This window comes from Cricetulus griseus (genome assembly GCF_003668045.3).
Source record: "Cricetulus griseus strain 17A/GY chromosome 1 unlocalized genomic scaffold, alternate assembly CriGri-PICRH-1.0 chr1_0, whole genome shotgun sequence".
Lineage (NCBI taxonomy): Eukaryota > Metazoa > Chordata > Mammalia > Rodentia > Cricetidae > Cricetulus > Cricetulus griseus.
In genome coordinates, this window is record NW_023276806.1 from 74,455,227 (window position 1) to 74,478,969 (window position 23,743).

The following is a 23,743-nucleotide window of genomic DNA, read 5'->3' on the forward strand; positions in this document are numbered from 1 at the left end:
ACCAATTGCATGTGCAGCAATGTTATCAATATCATTCCCCAAAAGTCATCTCATCTTGGAATTGTTTAATTGATGCTAAATTAAGACATCTAAAACTGTCTTTTGGTGGAACTTAAGACTGATGAGCACCTCAAGAGTCTTGGCTGATTGGCAGCTGTCACCTATAATAGAAATGGAGCCACAGGATAAGCAACTTGACAGACTGTTTGATTTGCCCTTGGGTTCTACTTAATATCCTTAACTTATGGTTAGTAAATCATTATCAGAATTGCTCTATGTGGTGATTCTCTCAATGGAATTTCACTAGCTTCTTAGTCTGGAAAAACTCAGATCTACAAAAAAATAAAAAAAAATTAACAAAATGTCTGTCTCCATTGTTGTACATGGTAGTGACTGATAGGTACAGAAGAGCATGGTTGGCGGCTTTCAGGTAAGGAGGGATAGATAAAAAGGTCACAGGGTCTCACAGATCTATAAATATGGAAGGAAAGAAGGCTTTTTCAGCTTGATTCACTTTTTTCCTATTAGTTATTTTTTTCCAAGACTTGATTTCCTTGTGCAACCTTGGTTGTCCTGAAACTAGCTCTGTAGACCAGGTTGGCCTTAAACTCACAAGATCTGCCTCCCTTTGCCTCCAGAGTGCTAGGATTCACAGCATGCACCACCACCAACCCACTCTGCAAGGAGTCTTCAAACAGAGGGTCTTGCTGTTACTCAGAGTGCTTCAATAGGATCTACAAAGGAATTCTGAGATAAGAAAGGTCATAGTTCTATTAGTGTAAGTCAGTACCCAATCCAGGTGAAAAAGCAGGATGATGCTTAGCCACTGAGAGGCTCTGGCTCCATGGATTCTGCCAAATCACTCAAGCATGTTTATAATTGAGTAGCATGGGCAGAAAGAGAAAGAAGAATATACTCCATCTGTTCTTGTTTTGTTTTTCAATAGATAGATAGATAGATAGATAGATAGATAGATAGATAGATAGCTTCAAATTGAGAAACAAGAAAATATACTTTAACCCAAACTCTAGGAAAAAAGAATTTGATGTCAATAATCAGACTTTAAAATATTGTCTAGCCAGGCAGTGGTAGAACACACCTTCAATCCCAGCACTTGGGAGGCATAGGAAGGTGGATCTCTGAGTTCAAGGCCAGCCTGGTTTACAGTGTGAGTTCCAGGGAAACCAGAGCTACACAGAGAAAGCATGTCAAAAAAATAAACAAAAACAAAACAGTGTCTAAACATTATTCAACAGAATATGTGATTAAAATCCAATGACTCTCAACTGGGGATGATTTTGTACCCAGGGAAATTTTTCCAGTGTCTGAAGAGAAAAGACTCTGAAAGTCATATTTGTTTCACTGACTTTAACATGTGAAGTCTATTTCTAAATAGTGGCCAAAAAGTTATTTTAATTGTCTTTTTCCCATTGAAATAATTAATTTCATAAAAAGAAAATCTAGGGATGATTTTCAACTAAAAATCTAAGCAATAGTAGAGAGGCAATAGTAATACCCTTCCCCTATAATGAGATTGATGGCTACCTTAAATGCCATCATAGAACCTTCATCCAGTAGCTGGTGGAAACAGAAGCAGAGATTCACAGCTAAGCACTGAGCCAAACTCCTGGAATCCAGTTGTAGAGAGGGAGGAGTGATGAGCAAAAGGGTAAAGACCATGCTGGGGAAATCCACAGAAACAGTTGACCTGAGCAAGTGGGAGTTCATGGACCGCAGTCTCACAGCTGGGGAAGCAGCATAACACTGAACCAGGCCCTCTGAACTTGGATGTCAGCTGGGGGGCCTGGCCAGTCTATGAGGCCTCTGACAGTGGAACCAGTATTTATTCCTAGTTCATGAATGGGCTTTGGGAGACTATTTTCTATGCAGGGATACTCTCTCAGCCTAGATACATGGGGGAGGGCCAAAGTCCTGCCCCAAATGATATGACAGACTTTTATGATCCCCTATGGGAGGTCTCACCCTCCCTGAGGAGTGGATGGGGGATAGGATGGGGGGGTTGGTGGGGGAAATGGGAGGACAGGAAGGAGCGGGAACTGGGATTGGTATGTAAAATAAGATTGTTTTTAATTTAAATAAAAAGTAATTTAAAAAAATGACTCCCCTAACCATGAGTTTTGCCTGTGTTTACAGTGCTATGCATGAATCCCCGTCTGTGTAACTGGCCTCAAACAAATTAAAAGAGGGGGTGATTATACTCATGAACAGTCTTGTCACTATCGCACAGGCACATCTTGCCTGGCAAGCCAATGCTGTCACATGCAGGTTTCAGTTCTGGGTATGAGTATTGGTGCCTTTCCCCTAGTACCCTGCATAGCTGTTGCTGTTAGAAGACCTGCTTCTTGGGTCGGGGGGGGGGGCATAGCTGAAGAGATGGCTCAATAAGTTAAGAGCACTGGCTGCTCTTCCAGAGGTCCTGAGTTCAATTCCCAGCAACTACATGATGGCTCACAACCATGTGTAATGAGATCTGGTGCCCTCTTCTGGCCTGCAGGGACACATGCAGACAAGAAACACTAATAAATAAATAAAAAATAAATGTAAAAAAAAAAAAAAAAGATCTGTTTCTCTATGTCCTACAACCAAAGTGTAGGTGTCTTTAAGCAAAAGAATCTTACCATTTAGTTACTGTGGGAAACTAAGAGCAATGGTAATACCTATACTTTTTAGAATCCCTCTGGGCCTTCCTGACCTTAACTCATAGGGAGATAACCTGTGCCTCAGGTAACACAGAGGTTTTGACAAAACCCATGGGAAAAGCATTTTTCATGCATATGGGTTTCCTCTGTTTAAGCCCTTCTCTTTAAACTCCAGGATATATATCCTGGAATTCTCTCTCTCTATAGACCAGGCTGACCCCAAACTCAGAGATTCACCTGCCTCTGCCAGTTGAGTGTTGGCATTAAAGTTGTATGCCATCTCCACTGTTGCCACCACCACCGGGCTATTGGTTACATTTTTAATTGGTTTTCAAGCTAACACAGTGGGTTTTCATAAGGCTTGTTCATATACTCTTAATTTGGTTAACTTATCCCTACATTCCCTTACCCAGTGCCCTCATCTCTGATTAACCTTTTGGCTGCTGGTATCCACCCCTACACACCCACACACCCTTTTTATATCACATGCATTCTACAGTCTACTATATTTTGTGTTGGGTTGCAAGATTTTAGGCTCCCAAAGACCTTCATGCACACCTCCTCTTGGCTGACATTTCCTCTGCTCCCCCATTTCACCAACCCCTTTCAAAGCCTTGCATCATTGTGATACTCATTAATTCTAGAAATATACTACAAAGTCAAAAATGAGAATTGTATGCTTTAGCTAAGACAAAGCGCTGCCCATAGAAATGTTATTTTTATTTATATACTTTTCCTCTTCACTGGCAGACCAGTATTAAAATTTGTCACCTGAATACCTACCATTTGGTAGTTACCGGCTGTGCACGAGGGCTTGTGCCAGTCATCCAATGTGCCCTATGTGCAGCCCCAGAGCTGTCTTACAGGCAGGCATTTTCTTCCTGAAAACCTAGCTTCAGTTAACAGCTGACAGCCCCAAAGTATACGGATCCTTAAGAAGGATCCCCCAGGAAGACTCAACATGTCAAGGTCTCTAATATAGTAAAATCTCAGAGTCCAAAAGCACTTTGAAATATTTGATTTTTATATTTGTCTCTTTGAGCCATATCAATTGCTCAAATTTTCAAACAGACTTAAAAGGCCACTGTACTCACACCCTAATTCCTGCTCTATAATAGTGCCACAAAAGCATTCATAGAGAAAAAAAAAAACTCTGTTTGGGGTTTACCTCAGCTCAGCTCAGTTTCTTTCCAACAGCTCTGATCAGGTCAGACTTCTGTCAATGTCCATATATGTATGTGGAGAATTTTACAGGGCAGAGAAACAAGCTGTTTAGAGGAAACAGACCTATGTGCTCTCATAAACTTTCCTTGCTGCTCGCTCTCTCTCTCTCTCTCTCTCTCTCTCTCTCTCTCTCTCTCTCTCTCTCTTTCTCTCTCTCTCTCTCTCGTGTGTGTGTGTGTGTGTGTGTGTGTGTGTGTGTGTGTGTGTGTGTGTGTGTAGAAAGATACTAAGAATTTCAGAAAAGGGAATCAAGAGAGGAGAGCGGGAGGAGCGGAGCGGAGGGATGAAGGAAGGAAATGAGGGAGGGACACACACGAGAGAGAGAGAGAGAGAGAGAGAGAGAGAGAGAGAGAGAGAGAGAGAGCTGCCTTATAGCTGCTAAGACTGCGGACAGAAATAGCACAACCACTGTGAGCTGTGCGCGACTCATTTTATCCAAGACCTCATTTTATCTACTTTCATTAATCAGTTGCTCACAAAGAAGGAAATGACATCTGGTCCATTCTTCTTCTGCATCTTCATTATTGGAAAATATTGTGAGTATGCTCAGCATCTAATTTTATGTGCCTTAGTGCCTTGTGAAATAATCACAAGTACAAATTGCATTCCTTACATTTACGCTTTTAAGCTAAAATGCATGCTCTGATAAAACTGCAGTCTTACTTTAGAATCATTCTTCTTAGTATATTTCTGATGTTTGCACTGGAATATCCTCTCATAATCAAAAGTTAAGCAAAACTAATATGTTTTGTAAGTCTGTGCTTAATAATAGGAAACTTTTATAATCAATAAGCAGAATTTTAATGTTTAAAAACAACCTGTAAATTCTGTGCAAGCAATATGTGTATTGAGCTATCCCAGGGAGTTCCTATGAGAGAGCTGCTCATCTCTATGTGGTTGTAGCACATTACCATCTTATGATGTACTACCTGGGATTTGCATCCACACAGAGATGTAGCCATGCAACTCTTTTGCCAGGTTTTGCACTATTCCTTGAAAGAAAAACAAGGAAAAGCATAAGGCAATAAAAAACATAGATAGCCAAGAAAATAAAAAGTCATTTTGCTTTTAATATAATGGTAATTTTCCATTGTGTATGCAGCCATGGGATTTGTTTTTAATCTTGTTTATAACTCTAGGAAAAGGGCTGTTATTCATTATGTCTCATTGAATTGTCATGTCTGAGTTAAGAAAATACTGTGTTTGTTAAAACAGTGAAATAATCCAACGCCAATACAGAATGAAAGTTTCTGAGTTCCCCTTAATACCTTAGGATTGTGGGGGTACAAACAGCATCAAATTTAAAACACAAGCATGCTTATATTCTTCTGGCTCTCAGAGTCTACAAAAGTTTTGTTTATACTAAGAAAGTCTACTTAATTTCTCAGGGTAACCTTCCATCCTAAATCTTTTAATTCTGATGGCATACATTACACTTGGGTGATTTTTTTTTCCTCCTTTTCTCCACAGCACATCTAATCTAAATAGTTGAGATGGTTTCAAAACCAGAGAAATGTCTAGGAGTCCCTGAGAATATTCTGCTCCTGTTTTTCTCTACTGCAGTCTTAATTATGACATTGCCACATGTAAACACAGGCAGAAAAACTCCAACTTCACATCATCAACAGACTGGATCTTTCTAATTATAACCCACTACTTAAGGCATCAGGGCTACACACACACACACACACACACACACACACACACACACACACACACACACGAGCTGTAGCCAAGCTTTTGACATTTGCAGCAAGAGCCCTTTGAACTTAATGATAAGTTTTAGCATTTTCTATCCTCTTTTAAGGAAGTGCATAGATTGAGAGATCCAAAGGAATTCCTCTAAAACAGGTGTTCTATTAGGAAGAATTTCAGATGTATGAAAGGTGTTCAGGGCAGGTTAAGAAGGAATTTTGGCTGATGTGGTACTAAAGACATTCAAGGCTATAAAAACTGCTCCAGGCTAACATTCTTGTGTTAATAAATTATTTTCATGAGCACAATATTGAAAGTGGTAAAGATGATGATAATATCAGAACCCTCCATCCTTTTGCATTTAAGTTCTCTTGAGGTTTAAAAAACAAACAAAAAAGGTGTAAGCAGTTACAAGCTCCAAATTCTCACCATTCCATGCTTTCCACTGGGGATGAGGGCAACATGGTGACACAGAGGTGAGGATCAGGATTCCAGACTACCTGTGCTATCTGGTAATTGTGTGGAGGGGATCCTTTGAAGAGACCCTAGAATAGTAACTTATAATAAACTCAGTCCACCTTTATTACAGTCCATCACTCAACTCCACCTACCTGGGGACTTTCTGTGCTCACAGCAAAGGACATCAACAGTAGCACATAAGGGCAGTCTCCTAACTCTCTACTGCTGCCCTGAGCTGTGGATTACTTACTCTGTTTGCTGGGCTTGCGTTGTTTGGCTTGGTTGGTTGTTGTGTTATGTTGTATTGTGTTGATCCAGTCCTCTCATACTTTGGAAAGGTACTGTGATATCATGGAAGACGGTATCCTAATATGTTCAACTGCACTGGTTCTACAATTCACGGCAATTAATTTACCATCTTTGAACCTTAGTTTGTAAAATGGCAATGAAATATTTTATCCTATCTACTTCCCAGGGCCCTTGTATCCAGTCTTTGCTAGGAAAAAAAATAAGTCTTCACAATAATTATTGTGTAGAAACAATTCAGCAAGACCCAAGGACATTTTGTGCATTGTCACAAGGCTAACACTAATAATGCCAAGATTTGAGTGATTTGGGTTCATGCTCTTCCCTCTGGACAATGATAATTCCCCAGCAGGAGTGGCACAGATAATTGGGTCTTGAAAACAGCAAACCTTCCTATAGATGGAAAGAGCTATTGGCCATGTTTTAATCAAAAAGACTAACTGAATGTCAGATACTTTATAAGCAATAGGGTAAGGTGTCACTACAGCTTCAGCCTTGCTCTGAAGGGACAGAGTGGAGATGGCAGTGCATTAATCCAGTGACACACACAGCAGCTGAGCTGGACTCAAGAGAAGCTGACCTTTCTTCCTTCAGTCCTCCACCCACATGCAGTGAGTTGTAACAAATCCAAGTTAACCTGCAGTTTGGTACTAGTTTAGTTATATGAGAGACTGTGCCAATAGAGGAAGCTGAGCAAAGAGCACTTAGGAACACACTGTGATGGTTTTTAAGTTCTTGTGAGTCTACAGTTATTACAAATTAAAAAAAAAACTCAGAATGTGTTTTATCATAAATCCTTCACAGAGATAATTTGCTTATTAAACAAAACTATCAAGCAAAATAATCAATTTACATCATATTTCAGGTAGGCAGCAAACAAGCAAGATAGGAGAAAGTAGAGGGGCTTTGAAAGAATTGGAATTGGAATTTCTTTCGTTCTTTGTTTGGCTTGCCTTGAACTCAGAGATCCACCTGCCTCTGATTCCTGAGTGCTGGGACTAAAAGAGTGTGCCACCACCACCAGGTCACTGTCTAAAGGACTGGCCCAGATGTTGAGGAAATCTAAAGATCCACAGGGAGACTTAGCAGACTGCTTGGTCTTTGTCCTGGAGCCTATCCTGTTGTAACTTCTTAGAAACTCTCTAAGAAGAGAAGAAAGGGAAAGACAGACATCTCACAAACCCCGTAAGTTTTATGAAAACATTTAAACAGACCCACACTGACATACTTACCCATGTCCAAACATGGGAGAATAAATTTACCAAAGCACAGACTATGGGACAGCTAATGTTCCAAGACAATTTTGTGAAGTTTGCTACAATTTTGTGCCATTCTTGCTCTGAATTTGGACTCACATTTTTAAGTTTCAAGTAGATAAAAATTAATAAATCTATGTAAATACATTACCACCTGAATAAAAGGAACAAAATTATGTTTGTGAAGCAAAATAGGCATTCAAGCACAATTTCATACACCAGAACAAGCATGTTCAACTTAAGCTCCTGGAGGTGGGTAGTTTACTTATTTTTTTATCTTTTTCATTAAAAAAACTGTTTTTTGCATTTAAGCAACTTAATTTCAAGCTTCATGGTGATAATTTTTATATTTTCTATTTACTGTGAGCTTTCCATGAACCAGGAACCATGTTAAATATCCACAAACATCTCATGTTCCCCCATGACTTATGAGATGTTCCTAGCTTAAAGTAGAAAACAGATAATGAGGAATGTTCTCTAGTGCATCCTTGGCTTACTTTCTAAAAAGTGTTGCAAAAGAGAGTTGAATCCAAGTCTGTCTCCTTAAGGACACTGCCAGGAAAGCATGACTTAGTTCTAATACTTCTAAAATTATAGTATCTTAGAATTAAAAGGTCTAGCTCACCTGCTTTCATACAAATTACATAGTGCCCACTTCAGAATCTGAGCAACTCAAGGTCTCAAAACCAGAAATCCAGGTTTTCTACCTCACAGGATGAGGCACGGCAGCAAGGACACATTCACCCTCAGTGTCCATACATGTCTTCCTATGGACTGGTGAGAGGCTCTATGTACCAATTAATCCATACCAACAATGAGGGATTAGCACACAGATATTAACAACTTGTATGTAGATAAAACACTTTTGTTCCCAACCATATAGACAATAAGTATCCACTTCTGTCTCATGTCAGCTCCCTCCTTCTTCCTTCTCCTTGGTTGCACCCTCCCCCCTCCTTGGCTGCACCCTCCCCCCTCCTTGGCTGCATCCTTCTCCTTCTTGGCTACATCCTCTCTCACTAGCTCCACAGCCCCAGGAGCTCCATCTCTTACCTGATGTAGAGCAATCCAAAGCCACCTCTTACTGTTCAGTTCTACAGGTGCAAACATTCTCCTGTGTAGAATACCCAGAATCCACCCTTGACATAAGGAGCCCTTTCTTTCTTTGCTCAAAAGCAACGGCAAGTTGAGAAAACTTCAGGGTTAAGTTTTGGTTTCCAACCTCATAAATAACAACAATTAAAAAAATCAAGTAACAAAAAGAGGACAATACAGAATAAACTCTCCTATAATTTGTGATATGAAATGGTATTTTCTTGTTAATACTTGTTCTGTAATATTGGGTTCTTTACTACAGGAATTTTATTTTATGATTGCTTCAATATTTACCTGAATTAACTGAGGTCTCTCTTGTCTTCACTCTTACATTATAATGAATATGTCTTTTAGAAATAATCAAAAACTTTCTGAGAGTTAATAGAGAAAGGGACTTGCTCTCAGAGCTCTTTCAATGGCTGCTCTGGGTCACATTGCACCCTGCCTCTGGCTGTGGCACCTTTCCCTTCTGCCTGTCTCCATGTGGTTCTTCCAGGACTCCCCAATCCCGCCCCAGGAACTACAGCATTCATTCAGTGTAGACCCTGGCCTCAAACTCTTCCCAAAGTCAGCTCCAGGTCCACCTTTAGTCAAGGTGCCCAGTGAAAGCCAAATGTCACTCACATGATTAACTACAAAATGGGACAGCAGAGGTTCTGGCACATTCTTCTCAATGGTGAGATTTGCTATTTTTAAAAGGTAGTTGACATTTTAAGTAATTTGATGTTTTTGTTAGAGGACCCGTAGGCACTTGAGCTGAGAGGCCACAGAATTATGAGCGATTTTGATGATTGTAACATCTGATTATATGGAGGTCTCCCAATCATCTTTTCCATTGGTTCTCATCTAATTCACTTACGGAGAAATAATGTGGTTTCTTTTTTCTTTTCTTTTTTTTCCTACTTGGAACCCAAACTTCAAGTGAATTGCTATTACCTTAGGCAACTTCATAAGTATTTTTAAAAGACATTTCAGCTCTATAAAATAAAAGCTTCTTTGGATTGGAAGGAAACCTAAAGTTTCAGAGGATGACACCCACATCTCTGACACAGGAAGACGCTAAGGCTTTCCTGTTACTCTTCATTATCTTGGCTCCCTTCTTGCACACGGCTCTCCAGCTGCATGCACAGGTCATAAAGGACAGGGAATAATGGAAGAGCAGAATACCACCTAAAAATAGAAATAATCCAGACTGAAGTTATTAAATTCATTAGGCACCAAAATCCTAGTCTCAAGTGTTATGACTTGGCCAAAATGCTACCCCAGTATAATCACTTCTCTTGCACCCACCTGGTAAATGAACACTTCAAATCTTTCTCACAATCAATAAGAAAGGCTCTGAGCCCATGTTCCCAATGCTATGTTTGTAGCCCTGCCCTTTTGTGGGAAATGGCAATCTTTGTTCGCCAGTTCTCCAAGGGATCAAGTCACTTTCTTTTTTTTCCCCCAATTTCACTGGTAGTGTAGGCACCAAACACCTGTGTGTCTCACCTCTCCCAGGCCCTTCCTTCCTGCAGGAAGAATGCCACCTCCCTGCCTTCCCACTTGTTCTAGTGTCATACAGTTAGGCAATAGAAACACTGCTGACACACAGCAGCACCCAAAACCTACACGGGTCCTCTTGCTACCACCCCATCCCAGTTTCCAGAGATAGGGCAATGTGTTTTCTCTTATATGGGGAGTAAAGGGGGCTTGTGGGAACATGCAGTGAGTCCTCATTGTTGTGGAAAGGCACCTCAGGCTTTAGCGGGTCATGACTTGTTGCCATGTTGATCCTACATTGATAGTCAACTCTCCATTATGACACACCTGGTCTCTTATTCATCATACAGGGTAAGACTGTCATTGCATTTGGGATTCAGGCATTGGGATGAAACGGGCATGCAAAAACTTAGTCTGTTATCTCTGGCCACTTTCTAGCCTCCTTCTGTTTGATTCTGCTGTATGCTCTCTCTATTCCACCACTGTTCTCCCCTACATGGAAGCAGCTGGCTGTCAAGTGTGCTTCTTCATTGCCTTTCCCTCCTCTAGGCAGCCCAGATAAGGGTTTAAGAGGATCACACACGTCCTCTTGCTCCCTTCGTGTTAGTTTCTCTTTTCTGTCTTAACGTGTCACTGTTTTCCTTGTCTCACCATGGCTCCTAACAAAGTACCCACAGTTCTCTCTTGATGCCAAACCCTATTCACCTCATCACCCTAATACTTCCTCCTCGTGAATGCGAACTTCCACAGAAGAGTTGTGTGTAGTATCCTTACAACAACAACACACACAGAGAGAGAAACACAGACACAGGCACAGAGAAAGACCTTTTTTGCAGTTATCTGGACTCATAGGCACTGAAGCTGACATTTTTTTAGTTCTTGAATAAATTGGTTGCAACATCTTTCTCAAACATAAGGAAACTATTATCCTTCAGTTTCCTTTAGCTACATCCATTTAAACAGATAGATATGACTTCATATGTTTGAAATTTAAATGTTATAGAATAAAAACAAATATGAACTTACAGACCATAATAAAAATGTACATATCTTGATCTACTGAGATAGATCAAATAATCTGTCCTATGATGATTTCCTGGGCAACATTATCCAGGCCACATATTTCCAATATGTTAATGAACATGGCTGATCAAGTTCTCAGTGGATTAGGCACCAGCTTCAGGGACCGAACTCAAGTCTCTGTCCCCACATTCCCTCACAACCGCTGGTCCTTACCCTTCTTTCCCATCCTCTTCTCATTCATTGCTGCTATTTTGTTTGTTGTGGCTTCTTTGTTGTGGATACTTCAATATGATTTCCCAAGGTGGGCTGGACATGCTTGCTGCATTTTGAATGCTCCAAAAGACTGACCATTTTTACTTTCCCAGTTGTAGCTAATTTGTGGAAATTTCAAACAACCTTGTGTTTTATAAATGTTTCTACTTCCTCACACATCTCAAACTTAAAAAGACAACACTGTCAGATGTGCTTTCTGTCAGCTTCTCCTAGCCTCTCCCCACCTTCCTCTTTGTATTCAGACCCAGGGGTGGGGCGGAGAAGTGGCCAATTAGCTCAGTTAAATTTAGATTTTTATTTCTGCTCTTCTGACTGTAGCCCTTACCCTGACCCTGTAAGCTAAGGGCATAGTTTATGTCTTTGGGGAAGAGATTGATTTTATTTTGTGTGTGTGTGTGTTTCAACAACATTCTGGACAGCTGAATTCACCCCAGCCCTGGCCAGAAGCAACACAGTAGCATTTGTCTAGCAAATGCCCTTTGATGGGGAAAGATGCACATAATACAAGATGCATATAAGTCTGAGTTGCTCTTGGCCATCTGCTTTCAAGTTTCTGTGCAAACATATGTAGCAGGTCCAAAATTGTTCTCACTATCCACTAAGTGGAAAGTGCTCATACACACACACACACACACACACACACACACACACACACACACACACAGAGAGAGAGAGAGAGAGAGAGAGAGAGAGAGAGAGAGAGAGAGCCTCATTTTTCCCTTAAAGACTTCATAATCAAAGATAGACAAATTCAAATAGACACAAACTAGATTTACTAAAGTGGGACCAGAAATACCAAGTCCAAGCATACCACCATTATTCCATTCCCTCAACAATTTAGCTTTAACAGTCACAATAAATGCCTGCAGAGATAAGAATGGATGAATTATTGGGCATGGTATTAATGAAGAAAACTGGAATTTAGCAAGAATGTGAATTATTGGGGGAAGGAAATGACATATGGTGGTATTAAGTAAAAATAAATTATATTTGGAGTGGTTTGTAGGCACGGAGAAAACTCTGAGGTATAAAAGAAGGCTTTGTGGCAGTTCAGGACCCAAAGCCAGGACAGGCATTAAAGCAAGGAATACATGCTAGAGGTGATGCTGGTGCAACTGTTATTCCATGTTCTGTTCCAGAATGGTTTGTCACTGCCTCTGGGATGATTTACAGCATGTTCATTTTATAGTAGCTACACAGCTCTGTTCTGAATGACTATGAAAAAAATTTCATGGGGATGTTCATAAAATTGGAGAACATTTGATAATAGGACATTTGATAGTAACCATAAAGCCATAGTACTTTGAAATACAATTGCAATGAAAATCTGGGTGAAATATGAACTCAAAACTTCCTAATTCATAGCATCAGAGTTTTAGCTATGTCCCAGCAGTGACCAGAGGACACCAGTGAGTGGACATGTTAACTATCATTCCATGGGATTGTGTCTTCAAAGCTTTCACAGTGGTTGATGTTCATTCACTTTAGCAAAGAAGCATTCCTGTTGGGAAACAAAAATGTGTTTGACCTATTTCAATCAAATTCAAATATCTTAACTCAAAGTCCTACATCACTTTAGATGTCATTTCTCCACATTTTTCTATTATGTTGCAGTCTTGGTTACCTTTCTGCTGCTGTAAAGAGATACTATGACCAAAGTAACTCATAAGAGAGTGAACTGATGCTTACAACTCCAGAGGATTAGAATCTGTGACCATTATGGCGGTAGGCTGGCAGGCATGGCTGGTATTGGGGCAGTAGCTAAGACCTTACATCTTTGTCTACATGTGCAAGGCAAAGAGAGTGCTATCTAAGAATGCTATGGGCTTTTGAAGCCTCAAAACCTACCCAACACAAGGCCACATCTGCTACTTCTTCCCAAACAGTTCCACGAGGACCCAGCGTTCAACATAGGAGCTTTTGGAGGCCATTCTCATTCAAACCACCATAGTTAACCAACTGATTCCCTTTTGTTTTGCCTTTGTTTACAGCTACCTACTTTGCATGTAAATTTTGTTTTTAATCCCTTATCCCAGTTTCTGGCTCAGACACTTTTGTGTTGCCATGATTAAAATACCTGGAAGAACGTGGGAGGAGGCACGATTTAATTGACTCACAGATTCAGGCGATTCAGCCCACAGGTGCTTGGTTCCTTGTGCTTGGGCAGAACAATGTGGAGTCGACTGTTTGTCAAAGTTGCTTCATGGCATCATTTCAAACAACAAGCAGAGACAAGAAGACTGGAGACCCAGTGTAAACGTCAGTCCTCCTGTGACATAGTTCCTCTAGCCCTGCCTCCCAATGTTTCCTCAGCCTCCCCAAATAGTACCAATACCTGAGGACCAAACTGCAAAAACACAAACCTAGGAGAAGGACATGTCATATTCAAACCATAAAGAAAATAGCATATGCATTTTATGATATGCATTTTCCTTTTTTTCTAACAATGCTATTCACAGTATTATAAAATAAAATAACCAAATACAGAAATGTTACTCTGCAGAGAATTCTCAGTGACTGGTGTTATTTATTAACTTTATTATACAAAAATTTTTCCAAGGAATTCCCTAAAGCAATGTGATGTGTAATCCATGATTAGAAGGAGCAAAGAATGATCTGATATGGTGATCTCTGCTTGGAAGCTGAGCTGTCTGATTAGTCACTGTGGAATGTATCCACTTTAACATTTACACTGGGGGAAATCATGGCAAGTTTTTAATATGAGTTTTGATATTGTTTAGTCCATATACTTAAACATGCAAACATGCTCATCAATGTCACTGCATTTTGGTTGTTGGTATGAACCATTGACCTTACTGAAGTTGTAATACAGTCAATTATATCACTGAAGTTCTAGTTAAATGACATACACAAGTAATGTTTGCTTAAATCATAGAGGGTAGTGTAGCCTTGCCTCTCTGTAGTACAAATAATAAATCTCAGAGACAGATATTAGGATTCAAGCTGAAGATCAGAGAAGCAAAGCAGCCAAGCCACCATAGAACTCTTACCTCTATCAAGGCTGTGGAGATCCTGTCCTCAATGTGGCTGGAGACTAATTCTTCTAGACTGAATGCCAGCTCTGAGATCCAGCTCCTATCTTAAATACCTCTCTAGTACTGGGATTAAAGGCATACTTGTCCCTGGCCTGGCTCTATGGCTAACTAATGTGGCTGCTGGGATTAAAGGTGTGGACCACCACTGCCTGGCTTCTATGGCTATGGCTTGCATTGCATTCTGATCTCCAGGCAAGCTTTATTAGATTATAAACAATATATCACCACACCTCTCCAATGCAAGACATAACTTCAGAGAGATTGGTAAACCTGCCTAGGTCACAGGCTCGCAAATCCTCACGTTTAACTTGTGCTTATCTAATTCCCAAGTCAAGCATTTCTGCTCAGCATCCCAACACCAAAATAATGTTACACAGTTATGTGCCCCCTCTGTCATTTTTACCAGGCAGCTATTCCCATTCCCATATACAGATGAGCATGCTGATCCAGTAAGCTGCAGTTGGTTTCTATCTACCAGGCCTTTCTTCCCCAGAAGGAGGAAGACACTACACAAACAGCAGTGCCATAGCATATTTGATGGTCCTGGGACAGGGAGGGACATAGAAGATGTAGAAGATGACAAGAAGTTCAGTGGCTTATGAAAGGCTGAAGCCGGTACTTGAAGGAAACTGGAGAGGATTGTTGCAACCACATCACTCCACAACTTAGACTGCAGTAAACAAATAAGTGGAACAGAGGTTTTCCACAAAATGATGTATGGAAATGTATGTCTAAGGAAGTATCTCCTAGGACTTAAAATGGGCTAGATTGGGAGACACCGAAAGAATCCTTAAAGGAGGCACAGCTGTTGCAGTGAGTTATTGGAAAAGTAGAAGCCATGACCAACCAATTCAGTTACTGGCTTTCAAGTTTTGGAAGGACTTCTCTATGTTTTTAATGTATTTTCTCCCTGACACATACATAAAGCACACAGAATCCATATGGAACACATTACATCGACTTTTTAAAATTGAAAATAGTCAGGCTTTGGTGGCACACACCTTTAATCCCAGCACTGGGGAGACAGAGGCAGGCGGATCTCTGTGAGTTCGAGGCCAGCCTGGTCTACTTAGTGAGTTCCAGGACAGCCTCCAAAGCCATAGAGAAACCCTGTCTCGAAAAACCAAAATAAAATAAAATAAAATAAAATTGAAAATAGATTCATTTCTCATACAATATATCCTGATTATAGTTAACCTTCCCTCTATTTCTCTCCGCTTCTCCCCACCTCTCCGGATCCACTCCCTTTCTGTCTCTCATTAGAAAAGAACAGGTGTCTAAGAGATACAACAAAACATGACAAAATAAAATATGGTAAGATGAAGCAAAAATAGTTTTTAATTCCCTGACTGGCAATGTGTGCATAGAGGGTTGGGGTATGTGGAATGCATGCATGATAGAGGGTGCATGCATTTACACACATATACAGACTAGAGATAGACCAAAGTACCACTTTATCCATCTCTGCCTTACTCTCTTGAGAATGGGCTGTTTTAACCCGGTTAACTGACTATCAAGCCTCTAGATCCTCTTACTTTACCCTCTCCTACAGGTCTAGAGTTACAAGTGAGTACAGGCACACACTGGTTTATTTGTTTATTTTTACATGGATGCTAAGGATCTGAATTCAAGACCTCATGCTTGAGACAGCAAGCACTCCTACACACTAAGCCATTTCTCAGCCCAGGGCTGGCTTTTTGGCCTTACTCTCCATGGACATCCTGTTGCACATCCATTCTCTCATCAGACTGAATCTATCTTGGACTGTGTTTAGCACAGTTCCTATTTCTCATGTGCTATTTTCTACCTTGCAATCTTCTTTCACTACAAAAGGCTTTTGACTCTAATTTGAAAATAAGGCAAGAGATAAAACATTCAAGAAAACAATGTCAGCAATGGCTAATTAAATAATAGATCCAAAATAAAGGGACACAGTGGTGCTACACAATCACTTGCAGTCTCTGTAAGTAAAGTATGCACTCTTTAATCAGTGGGTTTAAACAGCATGCAGCTGTTTTTAAGAAAGAGTCTATGCACAAATACATTTTTCCTCAACCGTGACATCACAACAGTAGAAAGTTTCACATATGAAATAATTTCAAATACTTAGTTCATAGGACCAAAACATGACATCTATAAGAAAGTGGTTTTTATTATACTTTATTTTATTAACATTTTGAACCATGGCACCACTCAGGGTAAGTTTGTGCAAAAGTATATGTGTCTGTCTGTAGTTCACCTGGATCTTTCTTTTGGGGGTGACAGATGGGAGGAATGGGTCTTTCTTTATAGGAGAAAAAGTCTGTAGGAGCAGGATGCAATGGGTCTGAAAGCTGAAGCTACAACATTCAAACTGTACCAGGAATGCCCCCATTCCCTCAATGCATTTTTTAATTTCCATAACTGTAGTCATGCTAATTAGTTTGAAAAATCTTTTAAAAAAGGAACGAATACATCATATCGTTCTTGCAAACAATAATGTAGCCAAAAGATATCGGAAAACTGGCTCTTTGTGAATACTGTATAGATTATATAACATCACTTGTAGCTTTTATGTGACTAGACAAAAATATAGATTCATTAGAAAACATCTAAGCTGCTTAATATATTTATTAAGATAAGGGACTCACCTTCAGCTGAACTAAGTCATGCTCTCTAGTGGGCAAATTACTTGCTGATATAAATTAAATCTACACTTTGAAATTGCATGCATGATCTCAAGATGACACTGTCAGGAAATAAAGTATATTCTAGAGTTTCAAAATTAGTGAACTAAATGAAGTTCATACTAGAAGGCTAAAGGGATTTCTTAAATGTGGCCTACACTGTTTTACTATTTCTTACGAATAGTGAATACTATCATAGCTAATTTTCTTTTTCTGTGTTAAAAGGCCATTTCAGGGGATTAGAGTCCATGATGGCAGGATGAACACAGAAAGTGGCAGGCAGATGGAGCTGCAATTGAGAGCTCTCATCTTAGTCCAAGAGGAAGCAGAGAGAGCTAGCTGGAAATGGCCAGAGTCCTTTGAAACCTTGAAGCCCATTCTTAGTTATTTTTCCATTGCTGTGAGACACTGTGACCAAGGCAATTTATTGAAGAAAGAGTTTATTGGGGTTTACAGTTTCAGAAGCTGAGTCAATGACCATCATAACCAGAAACATGGCAAAGAGGGAGCAGGCATGGTGCTGCAGCACTAGCTGAGAGCTTACTTCCTTATCCACAGGCTGAGGCAGAAGGAGAGGGAGAAAGCGGCTGGAGAGAGAGGGGGAGAAAGTGTGCATGCAAACTGGGAATGGTGTGGGCTTTTGAAACCTAAAGGCCCACAGCTACTGCCAAACCTCCTCCAACAAGGCCATACTCCCTAATCCTTCCCAACTGGGGTCCAACTATTCAAATATATGACCCTGTGGAGTCCATTCTCTTTCAAACCACCATACCCACCCACAATAACACATTTTCTCCAGCAAGGCCCGCCCCCGAATCTTCCCCAAACATCCGACTAGGTATTCAGTATTCAAATGTCTGACACTCAAAGGCAGGAGGGTCTCAAATCCACCACAAGTACTATTACAAAGTAAGTTTCTTTAGTCTAATTGTTCACAGGCAGAGTCTGTGTATGGGCCCCAGAGTTTCCAAGAGGCAGATGAGGGTCAATATACTTGAGGAAACAAGAAACAAGGACTCACTGACTGACTACACCAATATCAAACATCAGGGCTGCTTATAGAAATTGCATCTACTGGTTGGATAAAAGGCCCACTGCCCATGCACATTAAAGGAGCTTCACAGCACGGTGACTTTTGAGTTCCTTCCTAAATGCAGAACTAATAATTGTCCCTAATCCCTTTCCTTCAACTCTGTGTTCACCATAGTATACCTAGCATCAATTAAGTCATAAAAAATCGTTGGGAACAACACCAAAAAAGCCCTTCACCTACAGTAATTTACATTCTGGAAGGCAAACTAATTGTCTTAGTTTCATTTCCTAAGGCTGTGATACAATTGCATGAAAGTCAAGATATTATAGACAAATCATGTTACAGATGCGACTGAAAACAGAGTCCTCCCTCACCTTTTCATTCAGTCCAGGGCCAAGCCCATGAAATACGGGAGTGCACATGTTCAAAGTGGGCCTCCCACCTCAACTAACCCAGTGTAACAGCAAAGAATAAAGAAGAGGTCGTGAATTTGAGTGGCAGGACAAAGGAGAATTGAGATGGAGATGATGTAAATACAGAAATCTAAAAATAAAATAAAATAAATTTTAAGAAAGAAAATTCCTAGATGGGCAGTGGTAGCACATGCCTTTAATCCCAGCACTTTGGAGGCAGAGGCAGGCAGATCTTTGTGAGGTCAAGGCCAGCCTGGAGTTCAGAGTGAGTTCCGGAGAGCCAGGGCTATTTGACAAAAAAAAAAAAAAAACCCTGTCTCAAAAAACCAAAAGAAGGAAGGAAGGGAGGGAGGCAGGGAGGGAGGGAGGGAGAAAGGGAAGAGGGAGGAGGGAGAGAGAGAGAGAGAGAGAGAGAGAGAGAGAGAGAGAGAGAGAGAGAGAGAGAAAGAAAGAAAGAAAGAAAGAAAGAAAGAAAGAAAGAAAGAAAGGTCCTCACATGCATGGCCATGAGTTAACCTAGTCTAGGGAATTCTTCATTGAGACTCCCCTCCTAGGTTTATCTACACTGTATTAAGCCAAAAATCAAAACTAATCATCTCAAAAATCAAAACTAATAAATTTCTCAAATGACAATATGTTCTGAAGAAAATAGGATCATAACTAACAAGGAATGTGGAGAACTTTAGCTGTAATGATCCTAAACAGTGTCTTCCATCCAAGTACTAACCACTCACTCAAAGACCTGATGGTAAGTCCAAGCTGACAGCACAGAAAAAGTAGTGATGAAAAGAAAAGAAAAGAGAAGAGAAGAGAAGAGGAGAAGAGAAGAGAAGAGAAGAGAAGAGAAGAGAAGAGAAGAGAAGAGAAGAGAAGAGAAGAGAAGAGAAGAGAAGAGAAGAGAAGAGAAGAGAAGAGAAGAGAGAAGAAAAAAAAAGAAAGCTGGGGACAGTTGGGACCTATCCATATATGTTCTGAAAGTAAAGGTGAAAAGGTTGAATGTTATTCTAAGGACAGTAAGGTCCCAGAAGAATTTTGGAGGGAGGAGAGTTTTGTGATCTCACTTTTTGAAGAATCTTCTAGCTGCTAAATGATGATGAGGCTGGCAAGAGACTGAGTAGAAGCCCGCAGGCCAAGTAGAGGATGGCTACTGTTAAGTCAGCTTGTTATTCACACTTGGTACACAGTAGAGATGAGGAGTTGAACATTAATAACAGTCATAGACAAAGGCTCTCTAGCACTTGAAAACCAGGTGAAGGGTGAGAAAGAGAATTGCTTAACCCTAAAAATAAGAGGATTCAAAAAGACTCGGAAGGGTCAGAGGAAAGCCAGACATTTTCGAGGGGAAAAAAAAAAAGAGTGTGTGGGAATGTAGATCTTCTCTCCCTGGTAAATCAATTACAGAAGGATGGTTTTGCCTCTTACCTGCCACAAGTGTGCATCTAACCCACTTAATAATCTTGTGAGCTAGGCACAGCTGGGGTATTCAGCAGCCAGTCACGCAAAGCAAGGTCAGGTGCCAACGGCTATAACAAAGTATAACTGAGCAGGGAGGAAAGACATCCTCCCTCACTACTTAGCCTGGTGACCTGCATTAGCCACCACCTCCATCACATGCTTTACTCTTAATCTGAGGTGACAGCGTGGACAGAGAAAGGAAGTCATGCAGCCAGCAACATAAGCTAAGTGCTTTTTAGCAGGCCTGTTCATTATGGGGCAATTTGGGCAGGCTTGGAGACGCCTCAAAGAGCATAAACATTGGCTGGTTCCTCATAGACATTTATAAAACAAGTGGAAGGTGTCAATGATCTCTATATGATAGAAAAATTGCCCTTTCCTTCCAGGTGGACCACACGTGACAGAGGTATTTGACATATGGTGCCTATAATTTTATGGATTGGTGTTTGATGGAATATTTAATGGAGTCCATGAAATAAAATTTTAGCATAGTGATTAGCTACAATATAACTAGCCTGGGAATAAAGACAGGTGAACTTGCAGAGGTCATTAACATTTGAACTTTGATTTCAGCAAAGGCAGCAGTGAGCGGCTGGTTCAGATTCCTGACTTTCACTTAATCACACTAAATACCTGGGAGTTATTGAACCCTATTTCTAAAAAAGAAAAAGGGAAAGAAAAAATGCTTAAGAATCTGTTCAGGGGTTGTAGAGACAGCTTGGAGTTAAGAAAATTTGCTGATCTTGCAGGGGATACAGGTCTGGGTTCCAGAACCCATGTGGCAGCTACATGCTGGAGTTGCAACTGTCTGTAACCCCAGTTCCAGAGAATCCAACAGCCCTCTTTTGGCTTCTGTGGGCACCAAGTATGCATGCAGTGTATATACATACATGCAGGCAGAAACTCACACACATCATATAAAAATAAAATCTTTTAAAGATTAATTTTAAAATTGTACTTCATTTTGTGCTTATAAGGGCTTTGCCTACATGTATGTAGTATACTCTGTGCATGCCTGGGGGCTGTAAAGGCAAGAAGCAGCTATTGGATTCCCTGGAGCTGGAATTATGAATGATCCTGAGCCTCCATGTGTGTTTCTGGAATTGATCCCAGGTCCTCTGGAAGAGCAGCCAGTGATATGAACTGCTAAGCCAACTCTCACCTTGTCTCAAAAAGCAGAGTTTAAATCTTGTACAAAGCCCACAAGGTACAGTTGGGAACGTCTCAGGTAACTGTCCCAGCCACAGTAGCCAGGCAATGTATGCAGGGAGCCTGAAGCAGGTGTTTGGGGGACAACATTAGCCACTTCTACCTGAGACTGTAATAATCACAAGAGAGGATAAAAGCAGGAACATACAGTATTTAATTGCATTTAAATAAGCCTCTTTGCTTTTGATGAATAGTTAGTAGCTATAGGAAAAATTCAAATTAAGCCTTTAAGTAGACATCACTAAGAGAACAGTAGGTATGGCCACCTAACCCATAGCCTGTAGGTATTCCCTGGTCCTAGACACTTCTCTGAATGCCCCAACGGCATCCAGACAAGATCTCCACTGCACACCATGTCCAGGAACCCCTATCTACCCCTCATAGCCTTTATGTGTCTTTGAGACTGACCTATTATCTTCCAACATCATGCATTTCAAGTCATAAACGCATAGGTGAAACAAACTGTCTTATGAATAATATTCCTAGTATATAAAAGTCTTTCTATTTCATACCCAGAATTCTCAGATAACTTAAAGCATGCACACTTGTGTTATACCTGCATCATTTTCTATTTCCTCAGAGCTGGTGTACACCAGCCCACATTCAAGGTAAATGGGAGCCAAGGCATCTCCCAACAGTGAAAATCTGAAAACTTTACAAAAACCATTTTCAGGCTGGAAAGATGGCTCAGAGGTTAAGATCACTTGCTGCTCTTCCAGAGGTCCTGAGTTCAATTCCCAGAGCCCACATGGTGGCTCACAAAAACCACTTTCAGTTACTAATAAAAATGACTTTTCCAAGAATCTTATGAAACTCATTTTGAATTTTTTCAAACATACAAAATAATATTTAAAACTGTTTCATCTGGATCCATTTCCCTGTAGTTGATTGATCTCATCACTCACCAAACATACATTTCTTTGCTGATTGGTTTCTGAATAAATTACATACATTGTGATGGCTCCTGGCTAAATGCTTCAGTTTGTGTCTCTAAGGATTACAGTATCTTAGCCCCCATACAATCACTAAATGGTACAAATTTAACATTAACGAAAGAATGTTATTTAATGTACAATCCACCTTCATATGTTATCAGCTTCTCCAGTCCTATATCAAATGTGCCATTCTCAGCACATGGAGAGTAGGGTAGGGACAGTTGTATATACCACAGTGTTCTTCAGCTTGAGTTTGTCTGATCCAAGCACACATTTTTAATACGCAGCTAAATGTACATCCATTGCAAACACAAAACTACTGCAAAGGCCGTCTGAAAAATATTCAGAGGAAAACTGAATGTTGAGTTACAATGTCTCCTCACAATCTCCTCAATCTACCTTTAAAATTATGACTTGTGGTGTTTCCTGTTGTCCGTGTCCTTGGTCTTCTGATTGTTCTCAACCAATATTCAATGTGAAACACCACTCGTCTCTAACTTTTTAAGTTATTTTGTGGAGTGGTGGTGTTTGTGTGTATATGTACATGTATGTGCAGGTAAATTTGTACACATGAATGTAGAGACAGAAGATCAACATTGGATTCTTCTTCAGTCACTGCCCACCTTAGTTTTTGAGATAAGGTCTGTCATTGAACTTGAAGTTTCGATGATTAGGCTATGCTAATCCAAGGACCCACTTGTCTCTGCCCATCTACCCACAATGCTGGAGTTGCAGGCATAAGCTAGCACACCACACTTTTTATGTAGATTCTGGGAATCCAAACTTAACTCTCTATGCTTATATGGCAAAATCTTCACCAACTCTCCATTCTCTCATGACAAAATCTTCACCAAGCCATCCCCACAGCCCAAAACATCATTTCTAAAGCATTGTCCCCTCTAATTCAACTCTTTGCTTTGGCCATGAGACAATTCATTTGGGGGATCTTTTATAAAACCCCACTTACAGCTCCTTTGCTCTCCTCCAGAATGGAGTCTGATGGCCTTCAATCCCCTCAAGATTGGTTGGGGATACATACTAAATGCAATGAAGAGAAATACCAAGCAACAGTAGCTTAAAGATTTTTTTCCACATGCTTGTGGATGCATCAAGTTAGCAGTTCAGCCAACCCCAGAGAGTTACAGGCCTTTCTACCCCACCATTCAACCATCCTTCGTGTTTATGAAGTTCAAACCTCCAATATTCTACAGAGAATAGTGTCTGTCTTCATGGAAGGCAGTGTTCCACATGAACAATGAGTCATCTATAGGGTTTACATCTGTTTTAATTCAGTATATTGTTTTGGACCTGGAGGAGAAATAGCTTTGAAATCCCTGAGCAAACAAGTTAAAAGAAACTGACTGCTGTCTTATCTTGGCAATGATGACTTTCAGAGAGTGGACAGAGAGAGTGCCTCGAAGAAAATAATTATGGAAGAGTTAGAAAAATAAAATTGGCTTGATTTTGAAGGGTAGAGCTTCTGTGAAAAAAAAAAAGATAGGT

General features: G+C 40.4%; 1 protein-coding gene across 5 annotated transcripts in view; it reads left to right on the plus strand.

The window, feature by feature from the left end:
• Positions 1-4,162: 4,162 nt before the first annotated feature.
• Positions 4,163-23,743, plus strand: part of Rxfp1 (relaxin family peptide receptor 1) — a 119,575-nt gene continuing 99,994 nt past the window's right edge. For 2 of the 5 annotated variants that reach the window (XM_027392909.2, XM_027392908.2), the window contains exon 1: positions 4,164-4,420. In XM_027392909.2, coding sequence (XP_027248710.1) covers positions 4,372-4,420 — 49 coding nt within the window. In that variant the 5' untranslated portion in view covers positions 4,164-4,371. Of the gene's footprint in view, positions 4,421-23,743 lie in introns of all 5 variants that reach the window. The other 3 variants (XM_027392911.2, XM_027392912.2, XM_027392910.2) reach the window with 2 other exon arrangements.